Source organism: Molothrus ater, chromosome 2 (genome assembly GCF_012460135.2).
Source record: "Molothrus ater isolate BHLD 08-10-18 breed brown headed cowbird chromosome 2, BPBGC_Mater_1.1, whole genome shotgun sequence".
Lineage (NCBI taxonomy): Eukaryota > Metazoa > Chordata > Aves > Passeriformes > Icteridae > Molothrus > Molothrus ater.
Window position 1 is genome coordinate 93,360,179 of NC_050479.2, and position 12,508 is coordinate 93,372,686.

A 12,508-nucleotide genomic window follows, 5' to 3' on the forward strand; every position below is an offset into this window, starting at 1 on the left:
AGGGCAGCATATTTCATTAATCCTAGCAGCTTGCTTCTTCTCACTAGTGGGGTTCTGGCAGAGAATTGTGGGTTTGGTTCTGCTATAAAAAAAAAAAATTTAAAAAAAAATTGAAATTACAACAGCAATTAAAAAACCCCAAATAATTATCCCAGCTTCAGTTCAACCCAATACATCATTGATAATGCTGTAAAATCTCCATGTTAAAGCAATCATTTAAACAGCAGCTTCACCAGGCCCTGAAGGGCTTCTTTCTTGCCTTTTCATCACTCCAGGCGGTAAATATCCCGGTCCATCTCCACAGCCTCGGCCGTAGGTGCTGTGCTGCTTTCCCTGGGGCAGAATGGGAAGGCCCTTGCTGCGATCCCGGCTCTGCCGCACCCTCTCCTCAGCCCGTGCGGCCCAGCCCGGCAGCGGCTGTCGGCGGCCCGGGGGAGCCGTGCTGGGCCTTTCCAGGCAAACGCCGCCTCTCAGCAGCCGGGCCGTCTGTTCGCCGGGGGAGACAGAGGGCGGAAAGCTTAGGGCCGAGAGCTGCTGGAGTGACAGGCACAACATAAACTGCGATGAGTGTTACAGCAACACGCTGGCAAATCGATGCGCGGAGCGGCGCTGCCGCCACCGCAGGCAGGAGCGGGAGTCCCGGAGCTCCAAGCGCCGGGGCCTGAGTGAGGCAGAACGGGCGCTGAAACCTCCGGGCTTGCGTCGCCGGGAGAGGAAATGTAGGTGCCCAAGCCTCACGCTCCTTTTCTTCACTCTATCTCTCACCCATCAATAGGAACAAGCCCAACTACTTTGAAGAAGGGGGAAAAAACACGTAGCTCTTGCCAGATGGGGAGTGTTCCTCGGAGCTTAGCAGGGGCAGGTTTGCAGGAGTGCTGCTTTGGCCCAGCACTGCGTGTTAGACCAGCAGGTGATGGAGAAGGGAGGACAAGGAGCAGGACTTGCTCCTGCCCTCCCCCAGCCTGCATGCTGCCAGGTGTCCCAGCCCATCATGAAATCCAGGGACCAGGAATGATGGTGGGCAGCCCTCTATCCCATCCAAGGCAGTGGTTCCTGCTGAAGGTTCAAAATCATTCTCCTGCAGAAAAGCATCGCCCCATCCCCTCCCTCCTGTAGCACAGCTCAGCCCTATTGTCTGCATTTGCATGTGGGGAAAATGAGAATGGGGGAGGAGTGCAAGGATGACCTGGGTTTCTTTCTCCACATCCAACTGTTTCTAAAAAATTTCGGGTGCCAAACTTGGCTGTGTTTGTTTACAAGGAGGCAAGGAGGACAAATGGGGCATGGCAGCAAGATCTTTCTTTTGTCCTTCCATGTCTCTGGTTTGAAATGGTGCAAGATCAACAGTTCCCAGGTTCTTAACAGTGATCATGCAAGTCATGCCTATCACCATTCACTGGTCCCCTCGTTAGCCACATCAGAGATGTCAAGAAATCAAACCTGCAACCATAAAGAAAAGAATAATGCATGGATCACAAACTGTTTATTAGCTTTCACTGAGGCTGATGGTAATGGTTCCAATAAGTCTAATGAAAAGCATTTGACTGTCTCTGTGAATTTGATTATTGATTATTAGTGAACGATAAGAGTCCATTGATATCTGGCTGATGCCATGCTCCTATTGCTTTGCAGTTAAAATGTCAGTTAACATGCCATTTAATATTCTATTAGTATTGAATTAGCACTTATTACACTGTGAAAATCATCACCATAAATCCTTATTAAAGCGTGATACATTCAGCTGGGTGGCATCTCTGGCAGACTAAGAGGGGGGGTGTGTGTGTGTGCAGACAGACATACTGAGATGCATCATCCACGTGAATGCATGTTCAGAGCATGCCAGGACTTGGAATTTCCACATTTGTACATTGATTTTTCCTGACAGCTTGAGAGGAGCAGGTATGGTGAATAGAGGGCTCAAATCCATTTCACTCACTCCTCCCATTTTCCTCTTTTCTTTGTCCTATTTCCTTTCCTTATTTTGGTAGCACGTGCTAACTTGTTTCAGGACCAGTTGCAAGGTTGCCTGACTGTAGCTATTGACCACCGTCCTAGGGCTGACCTGGATGCATATAAGACAGGTTATGACACATTTTCTCTTCCAGGGAGAGGAGGGAGGGTCTCTGGTTGAAGCCCACCCACAGGAGCAAAAGCACAAGGCTTTGTGCTGACCACACCACTGAACTGTCACTGACAAGACACCAGACAGGGGCATATTTGCTACCCCAGAGAGTTATAATGATCAGGGGCAGGGCAGAGCTGCTGAATGCTCACTGTAGCCTGGTGGGAATGGGAAAGCAGCCTGGTGATGATGGTGGGGTGCCATGGATCTGCTGGAGTCCAGCAGCACTGATAGCTATTCAGGGGGATTTTCAGAAGTGACTGAGAAACTTAAGCTCCCACTGACTTCAGTTTCCACTGTTAATCTGCTTAGCTTTTCACTACCAAAATACCTGACCCCTGATTCTTGGTGCTGTTACAACTCCTGCATTTGCAGGAGGGCTCTTGACCCTAAGGCAGCCAGCTCTGGAGGCAGTCTGGGTATTCCTACAGGGCCACTGCCCTCAGCCCTGCAGCACACTGTGCTCTGTGGGTCATGGCTTTCATCTCCCATCACTGGTGATTACTGCCTGGAGTGGCCAATAGAACTGGAGCAATGCCTCATCGTAGTGATGCTGGTTTCTACCTGTAACTGACTGCTCACAGGTTCCCCTGCATCCTTCTTTTTGACAAAGAGTAGCTTTTTGAAAACAACTCAGATCACACCTGAGTTCACCTTGGGGGCAAGTGCCTGCCTGGCCAGGAGGGTGGGTTCTGGCCTGAGGGCCAAATTCTCACTCCCCTTCCTTGTCTGGACATTGTCAGTAAAAGACAGGAATCTATTGGGCTGCTCTCTAAAGCAAGTGTTTGTCAGATCAGACAGAGCTGCTTACAGCTTGGCCAGCAGCATGGCGTGGCTACCATGGATGCCCATGCAGCTTGGCTTTCCTCCTGCCCACAAGTAACCCCAGAACAGCTTGGACACCATCCATGGGCTTGCCAAAGGGAGTGGGTGTGAGGTGCCGGCCATAATGGTGGGGTCACATCACAAGGGAAGGCAGCTGCAGCAGCCTTGAATGAAATGCATTCAAATAGAGGAACTTGGAAAATGTCTGACCCATGCTAAAAGGCTGTATGAAAGCCTACTGTCAAATATTTGTCTTATCTTGAAGCAATAATCATTATCCTCTTTCTTTCTTCCTTCAAATACAACACATGCATAAATAGTGAAGAGGGCACAATCCTGTGCAATGTGATCTAGGAAGACCCTGCTTGAGCAGGGAGGTTTGACCATACAACCTCACTGTGGTCCCTTCCAACTTTACCTATTCTGTGATTCTGTAATAGCAGTGGCAAGAGATACTGGGTTATTTGGATGCTGGGACACTGTGGACAGAGCTCTGAGAGGTGAAGGAGCAACAGGTCTGGAGACTGAGCTTCCCTGTTTATCTGCAGAGCTAATGTGATGTGAGCTGCAGCAAGCCAACTTGCTCTCAGCCTCTCTGAGCCCAGCCCGGGGGGTGCAGCTGCCAGGGTGAAAGAGGAGTTATGTCTGCCTGTCTTCTTCAGCCCTGGTCCTCTTGAATGAGACACAGCTGAGAGTGAGAAAGACGTGTCTCCTCAGTGGCAGCTCCTCATCTTTTCTGTGCAAGTCTCCTTCTGGTGGTGGGAAGTGGTACAGAGCAGGTGTCTTTGCCAAAAATGCATTTGTCTTCACGGCACTTACTCTGCTCTCTGTCAAGAAACAAAATACTCGTCAAGTTACAGTTGCAATGGGGTTGGTTTGTCCTCTGACTCGGGAAGGTGGCACTCAGGGCCCTGGCAGTTTCTGGTCCTCCTGCTACTCCTCTGCTTGCCACCCCTAGCTGTCATTCCTCCTCTCCTGTCCAACTGAGATGTTCACAGGACATTCTGCGTGTGTCACAGGGATGAACAGGGATGACAGTGACACTCCCACAGCCTCTCATTTTCAGCCTGAAATCTGTGCTTGCCTGCACAAACAAGCAGATGTGCATCAGCAAGTGTGTGTGTATGTGTTAGGAGGGTGATGTTTGAACAATGAAATAATTCCACAATTTTTTTTCTTTTTTTTTTTGTCAGAAGGATGTAGATGGGAGATACTCTATAGTTTCCTCCACTAGTGCTGCTGAAACTGAGGGATGGAGGAGCTGTGCCCTGAGCTGACAAAGCTGGAGCCCTGAACCTTTGCCCTCCAGGCTGGAAGGGGTCTGGGGGTTTATCTATTGTATAGTCAACTTTTTGAAGGTGAAGGAGAAGCATGGGAAGAGCTACTTCCAACCTTTCGCACTGGCAGGGTTGAAGGCATTTGGTGATCAAGATCTCTTGTGGCCTTCCAAATTAATTTTTGGTATGTAGGCCACAGGCAAAAGGAAGAGAGAACAAGAGACGACATGTCTGCCCCAAATCCCATGGGGTTTATGAACCAAAGATTCCTGAAACTCTCCAAAAGAGTTAAGTTGTTAAGTACTTGTCCATGGGACAGTAATGATGAGAAGATTCTATGGTTTACTGGCAAGGCAGGAGTGTGGTGTGAAGTTTCTCAGCAAAGCAGTAAAGAAGAGGAACAAAAGGGAGGTGATGGAGAGGGTTGTTAATCTCCCCCTTACCTGTCTCACCCTCTGCAGGTGTTATGTAGAAGACAGAAGCTCCAAGGTGGCCTGGTTAAATCGTTCTGGCATCATTTTTGCTGGAGAGGACAAGTGGTCCCTGGACCCTCGAGTAGAGCTGGAGAAGAGAAACCCCCTGGAATACAGCCTGCGGATCCAGAAAGTGGATGTCTACGATGAGGGGTCCTACACGTGTTCAGTGCAGACACAGCATCATCCCAAGACTTCCCAGGTTTACTTGATCGTGCAAGGTAAGCAACGTGCCTGATAGGAGAGCAAAGAGCAAAAGACACAGTGAGAGGAGGGAGCTGTATTTTTCTAAGAGAAACTCAAAAGTCAGGAGCCTATGCGTCCCTTATGTTTACTCAGGGGCCAGCTAGACTCTTCCCTTCCACTGTGGCATAGCATGGTTTTACTCTGCTGTCTGTCCTTTTAAAAGTGGTGACAGAGCAGGGGACACCAGTGATGCCAAGCCATATTCTAATATGATGCAAACCTGGCTCCTGGCTCTGGTTGTTTGGCACTGATGGGAAAGCATTTGTTTATAATGACACTTTTCAGACATTGTGCTTTATCTCTTTACAGAGAGCCCTCTGGTTTCTTTGCCTCCTCCTTCCTCAGGTTTCCTTTCTTTTTTCTCGTGTCAACAAGCTACTGTGCTGTGTTTTTTGGCCTTCCATAGTCAGCTCTTTGCCAGGCTAAGGAATTAATTTTCCTGTGAGTTTTTCCAAGCTGGGTCATTGGTTTGCCAGGTGAACCATCACTAGGCATGTGTGAAACCTGGTACCAGAGGGACCTGCCACATACCTTATGTTGCCTTTTCCTTTTTTAGCTACCCTTCTCCTATGTGTATTATAAGGAACAGGAAACTTGGCAAACCAGTATTGTCTTATCTGTCTGCCTGCATTTATGGCATAACAGAGAGTAAACAAATGAAAGAGTTCACCAGTTATTGGTAAGGTCATTAAGGAGTTTATTCTTGTTCCATCCTCTCCAGACCAGAACACAAAACAAGAGAGTTTACCCAGTTTTGTTTAGTTTTGCTTTAAATCTTCATGCCATTTTGTCTATCTGCCTATTTATCTAAAATATTTACAGAGCAGCTAAGTTGGTAGATATTTATTAATGTGTTTGATACATATTAGATATATGTTCAACTTCTATATTATCCTTCAGCCAGAAATTTTTTATTTCTTCTGATTTGTGTAGTAACCCATAAGGCTGCAGAGTTCATTTCCCCCGACAAGTTTTTGAATAGCTCTGGTTATAGATGTATGCAGGAAAGGACTTTTCCTCTTGCTGGTACTACTTGGCAAACTGGGGGGCTAAGTAGCATCCTGAGTGTTTATTTGCAAGGTGACGAAGTCTGGACGTGTGGTCAGAGGTGATGCTTTACACACAGGTGTAGTGAGCCAGAAGGCTCCTGGTTGCTTTTCTTGCCCGGAATCCTCCCCCAGCAGCACAAAGAGTGGCCCACACCCACACACAGAGCGGCTCTCCCAGCCTGGCTGAGTGCTTGCTGCATGAGATGCATTCCCCAGCCCTGGAGGTGTACCCTGCCTTGCTGCTCACTACAGCAGAGCAGAGCCAGCCCTCTGTAGATGGTTTATTACTGGTGAAATCTCACAGCACACAATTTCCATTTACTTGTCAAGAAAAATATAGGAACAAATGAATTCCAGAGCTGTGCATATGTATTATTAATTGTATTTGTGCCTATTAGATATGGGCCTAAGCAGCAAAATTGAGCTCTCTAGCTTAGCTTTCACTTAAATACGTGGGTATCTGGCTCTGAACTACTGCCACCTTTCTGAGAATAAGAAAATTTAGGTTTTGACACTCCTAAACTCTAAATGCCTGTAAATAAAGTATCTGTGGGTAATCTTTGTTCTAACACCTGCCACAGATTTCATAAAAGACCCATTGTGATATTGTGCTTACTGTATAATCCTGTAATTAGATAAAACTCATAGCTTTAATTTTTTTAAACTAAATTTAATCTGGAAAGAAAAGTGAAGGAAGATATAAATACAAAATCCTTTCCAATTTGGAAGAGTTAGTCTCATTTTAAACATGTTTTAAAAATAATCTTAACTAATAAAACTAATTCAATACAAATAGTGTATGTTAGAAAATAATCCCTGTAGTCTCAGAGTATTATTTTCTTATATTGATTGCTATTTTTCCAAGATTTGCATGTTGTTTGCCCGAAAAATAGTCTGCTACTAGTCTGCTACTAGTCTGCTAATTAAAGGAGTTTGGATATTTAGTCATACTAAACTATTTAGTTTTATTTATTTTATGCAGTTTATTTGCTTCTTTTGTTTTTGTATTCATACATTTCAAAACATAGGCTATTTGAAGCTCTGGGCATACCAAATGTAAAAATAAATAAATAAAAGAAAATACAACTCCTGAAACATTAAATGACAGGGTAGTCAACTGGTCTGCCTGGTAATCTGGGAGGAGAATTTCTGGAATGATGGTCAGTGGTCTCCTTTGAACAAGCTCAGGGAAACAAAAGCAAATGAGGATCAGAGACTCATTGCTACCTTTGAGTACATGGTTGATGCCTGGATTTGCCAGTGAAAGATACTGCAATGACAGCTGCTCCTGCCCTGGAGACAATGGGTTGGTTTAGGGCCATGCCAGGCTTCCTACTCCTCTCACTCAGTGTTGCCACAGATATTTCTGCATCCTGCTATCAAAGACAAATCCTTAGTCTCTCCCAGTTCAACTCCCTCATCTGTCTAGCCCCTGTGAGAGCACAACTTACTCCTAGACACAAATGGGATATCTGTATCAGAGACTAGTAAGTGGGTAGGCAGATCCTAGAGTGCTGTTGGAGCCTTTAAAACTGGAGACCACACCATGTCCACAATGGCAGCTGAAGTAGGCAGGCTTCACTGTATCCTGAATGTTTTCTGTGCTTAGATCACTGCAGTCTAATGAAGTTGCATTCTAGGACCAAGTTCTTTCCAGCCTTGAGAAAATCAGCTTTCCCTGAGATGAGCTCTGCTTGGTGAACTCTGCTGGACAGAGCTGCAGAAGTATATCACAGAAAAAGGGACATCACCTCTCTAATGTATATGCCCAAGTCCTTTAGTATTCACATGGGAAGAACCAGTTTTACTTTGCCAGCAAAAATTTCTGCAAAAAAACCCTACTTGGTCTATTCCTTTCCTCTCTTAAGTGTGTAGGTCCATGGATAAGATCCCTCTCAACTGGGATTGAAGATCCTTCTCAACTGGGCATATTGCAGAGGTCTAAAAGGGGCATAATGAAATGACACTTAAAAAAAAATCAGAACTTCATGGAGCTAAAAGTAGAAAAAGTTGTCTTCCTAAGTCTTTCCATCTTTTGAAAAATAAAGCTAGTAAACATAAAGCTTCTCTGCTAGTAGAAGTAGGCATTCACTGCCAAAATATTCATTAGTACAGCTGTGGCCATCTCTGCCATCTTTCTGAGCTAGGTGGGCAGCACTCTTTGCAGTCCTCTAGACTGGAGGTGGTTGTCTCTGCCCAGCTCAGTTGCTACCAGGTGCTCTCTCCACTGGGGTGAATGCACCAAGAGACTGCCCTGAGCCACCACCTCACTCAGAGCATTTTGTGCTGCTTCAATTTGGGTATAATGGCCAGTTGCAAAGCTTTCAGTTTACTACCCCAGTTATTTCTGCTGGTATGTGATCAAAAGAGTGAACACTTGAAAGGACCTGCAAGGGATGGTCTGGACCTTCCCCATGCAGTGAGACAAGATCAGCTCTACAGTTGCCCCCATACATACATTTTTTGGAGATGTGCCTGCATAGCTGGTGCATGTCCATTATTTCACTCTCCTTGCATTTGGAAAGCTTTTATTAACATATGATCCAAATTGATTTTGCTGCCAATTATTTCTGGGCCTTCCAAGACACATAGTGGTTATTTCTCCTCTTCCTCAAAACTACCTTTTATCTGCCTGAAACCCCTAAATTTCTGTGTCTCAGAGATCTCTAGTGCAGCTTAATAGGCTCACTGCTTTCCAGAGGTCATATTTTTTCAACCCGTGGCATATATATTTCACTACTCTTTGATTTGTCTACATGTTTTCTTTAAATGTACTGTCCAAAACCAAAACAGGAGTTCCAGTTCAGGATTCAATCATGCAGATACAAGTACCAGCCATGTTTTGCATATCACACTTCACTTACCTAACCCCAGAATGAAATGAGATTTACCTTTTTTATATGAGTGCCTCACTGCTTTCACTAATTTAGTCTTTCTGCCTTTATAATCCTCTCTTACTGGTCTGCAGCTCATTCTTCACTTTTGTATTTGAACTTTAATTGTTTTCCCCCCTTCCTGAGAATACTGCTTTGTGCTCTCTGCTGTTGGATGTCATCTGCTTGGTCTCTCCATGGAGACCACTTCAGTTTCCTTACCATCCTGGGCTCCAAAGCACTTGCAACTTCCTCCAATGTAATGTCATCAATAAAAGTCAGGTGCCTTGTTTCTGTTCCATCATGAAGGTGTTAATTAAAGTATTGAAGAGATCACGACACAAAAGCAGACTGTGGCAGCAGCCCACTAAACCTATCCCTGGTGGAGAGTGATCTGTTGATTGCAGCTCTTTGAAGCATCCTGATGGAGATTTAACATCCACTGTGTTCTCTTAGCTTGTTGAAGACTGTCAGGTCTTCTGAAGTCAAGATATATCACATAATCACACATATTGCTTCTGCATTATCTGTTATGCCAGCTATCATACAAAAAAGGGGAAATGAGGCCTGGGTGGCATGATATGTGTTTGCCAAAAGTAGTACATTGCTTTTTTTTTTCCCTTTACTCCGTTATTATCCTCTCGGTGCTTATAAATGGGATGTTTAATCATTTGTTCCAGTATGCTGAGTGATTGTTCCAGGAGAATTGAGTTGTAACAGGGACACAGTGGCTGCCCCTTTCCCAGCATTACCTTGAGTTCTTGTTCTTTTAGCAAAATATCCTCAAGCCCTTCTCAGGCTTAGATAGCAGTGGAGAAATTCCTATGGTCCTTACTTGTCTCATCAGGATGACAGGTGCAAGGACACAGAGATCTTGGCATGCATGGGCTTTAAAAATTTCTGCAGTAAAGACCTAGGCCTATCCAAGTCAATCTGGAGAAGTAACTCTACTAGGAGGAAGCAAATTGTTCCTGTCCAGAACCTTTATGTGTAGGCATCATTGTGAATGGCAGTAGTTGTAACTTTTCAGTGAAACAAAAACATTCCATTGTTTTTGAATTTGATTAAAATTTAATCAGGAGGGTTTTACTGGTCTGAGGTGCTTTTTTTGGTCAAAATTATGAAGGCAAAGAGGTATAGCATTACCACAGCCCATTTAAAACCTAACCATACTCAGCTGACGTATGAAGAGCTGCACATTCACATTTTCACTCACAGCTTGGGATTCTTGCAGACTCAATAATGTCTTGTGATTCCCAGTTATTGATTGTACAGATTGTGGGCTCTCCCTTCATTTAATGCTCACATCATGAAAAAAAAATTATTACGGGCTTTGTCATTGTGGCAAAACAAAAACAAACTGGGAAATGTCAGCAGCAAATGTTCACAAAGAGGAGTTTTGTGATTAGGGCTGGCTTGTTTACTGGCCAGCCCTAATCACAAACCCAAAGTCAAGTGCATAGCAGCTAAGGCCAAATCCTACAGTTTTCTTTCTAACTGATAGGCATCAGTGTGTGAAAAGAGGTACAGAGTGTGCCCTTTCTCCATTATGAATTGCCTTTGTAGTGCTCCTTTCTTGCAAAGATTCAGACTCACTGGTCATTGTTTTAACATGATATAAAGATGCATTTGTTGTTACTGGGATTTAACCATAGAGAGTTTATTATTAACTCTATGAGTAGATTAGCTGTGCACCCTCTCAGTCCACTCTCCTGAAGTTAGACTTTGTGCTGGTGACTGATACAGCACAGAGAGATCCTTTACCCAGACAGGCAGCTGGGGCCAGTCTGGCTTCCCCAGCACAAACTGCTCTGCCAGCAAGGCCCTTGGTTAGAGCTGGGTCTAGAGCTGATGTGGTAGGGTGTTGTCCACCATCTCTGGAGGAATTTGAAAGATGTGTGGATGTGGCACTTAGGCACATGGTTAAGTGGTGGGCTTGGCAGTGGGCTGGCTTAACTTGACAATATTAGAGGGCTTTTCAAACCCAAGCAACTCTGTAGTTCTGTGATATGCCCAGCCCTTGCCCTCATCTCTGAGGACAGCAATAACAGTCTCTTTGGACTTTGGGATTGTGAGAAAGATTTCTAAGCAGAACTGATGCGAGGCACAAGAGTATGTTTTTTAGGAGCCTGAAGTCAGGTATCAAGTGGAGGTAATTTCTCACAGTCACCGGCTTGGCACCCGATACAGAATTGGGTTCTTCTGACTAAATTTAGATGTTACGATTGCTGTGGGCTCTCTTGGACTCCCTTTGTCATAAGTGAGGAGACAAGACTTTTCTCAGGCCAAATCCAGTTCATCCTTAAGTAGGCATCCAAAATTCATCAGACAGATTGACCAGTGGAAATGTCATTGTCTCTCCCCTGGCTGTAGGCAGGAGCTCAGTCAGAGCAGTCCTTTTGGAGCCATGCATCCTTTTAGCCTTCCCACACCTCTTTCAATCAATTTCACCAGTCAGTCCTCACTGGTGTTTATTCCTGCCAGAATACAGCATTGGTGGGTGTCATTGCTTGTGGTGGGTTGCTGAGAGACTGGAGTGGGGCTGGTCTTCAGCTCAGTAGATCTGTGGTGGGAGCCTATCTTCTTGTGGCATTCCTGGCCTTCCCACCTCTTTGACCAGTGCTGGAAGCAGAGCAGTTTGAAGAGAGCTGAAGCTATTTTTCCTTTGCTATCTAGACAGCAAGGATGTTGGAGTCAGATGCTGTTCTCTGAGAAATGTTGGCTTCCCTGCTTTGTGGGCGCAGAGCCCAGAAATCGGAGGGATCTTTCTGAGCACTAACACTGTAGCGTTTTTCATTCCAGGGAGCATGCAGTAGGTAAGAGCAAGCACAGACCACTTTGTCTTTTTCGGGACATAGCGCCAATGGGAAACTGACAGTGTATTTGGCATGCTGTTGCAAAGAATAATGAGATAACATGGGAATATGAATTTTCTGGGAGGAAGGAAGAAAGATCATTTTACTGGGAATGGTGGGGGAGGAGAAAAAAAAGATTGAAGGGAGGAGATAAATTCAGGTTATTAGAGGAACTGGAAGCAAGAAATCCAGTAGACTTGGAAGGAAGTGACAGCAGTTTGGTGGGGAAAATAAGCTGAGAGAGCAAGGAATAGTCTTGGGCAACTGAAGCATGTGAGATCTTGCTGCACCACTTTTGCTATTACCATGGGCCATACATGCCTGCCAGAAAAGTAATTCCAGAACGTCAGGCACACAATAATATTGGTGGCAGTTTTTCTAGGTTTTCTGTGCTGCTTTGTTTTGGCAAACTCATAAAGTGCAGGAAAAGGCACCTGGTGTTTCATAAGTTACCAAAGAATTTCCTTTCACTCCCCATCTAGCATTTTTATTGCATCCCCATGGTGTCCTGACACCTTTTAACTTCTGTTTTCTTATCTCCAGGCATGGTTGGAACGATATGATGCAGCTTAGACTTTGGCTCTGCTATACTGGTTGGAGCTTAGCACTTCTTAGTGCATAAATCAGGAGGTTTTTCTGGAAATATTTTGGTGCTGGCTTTGCAGGTGCAGGCAAGAGACAAAAACGGAATACTTAAAAAATGCTTACTCATTTTGGAGAAAGAAGTATAGCACAAAGTACATGGAATACTCTCAGGTGCCTGTGAGGAAGGCTCTTGATACGATAAT

At 44.9% G+C, this 12,508-nt stretch overlaps 1 protein-coding gene across 2 annotated transcripts in view; it reads left to right on the forward strand.

Moving 5' to 3' along the window:
* The window catches only part of LSAMP (limbic system associated membrane protein), a 305,059-nt gene that overhangs the window by 137,912 nt on the left and 154,639 nt on the right, over positions 1–12,508 (forward strand). For both annotated transcript variants that reach the window (XM_036378608.2, XM_036378622.2), the window contains exon 2: positions 4,686–4,918. In XM_036378608.2, the coding sequence (XP_036234501.1) occupies positions 4,686–4,918 (233 nt within the window). The remainder of the gene's footprint in view (positions 1–4,685; positions 4,919–12,508) is intronic.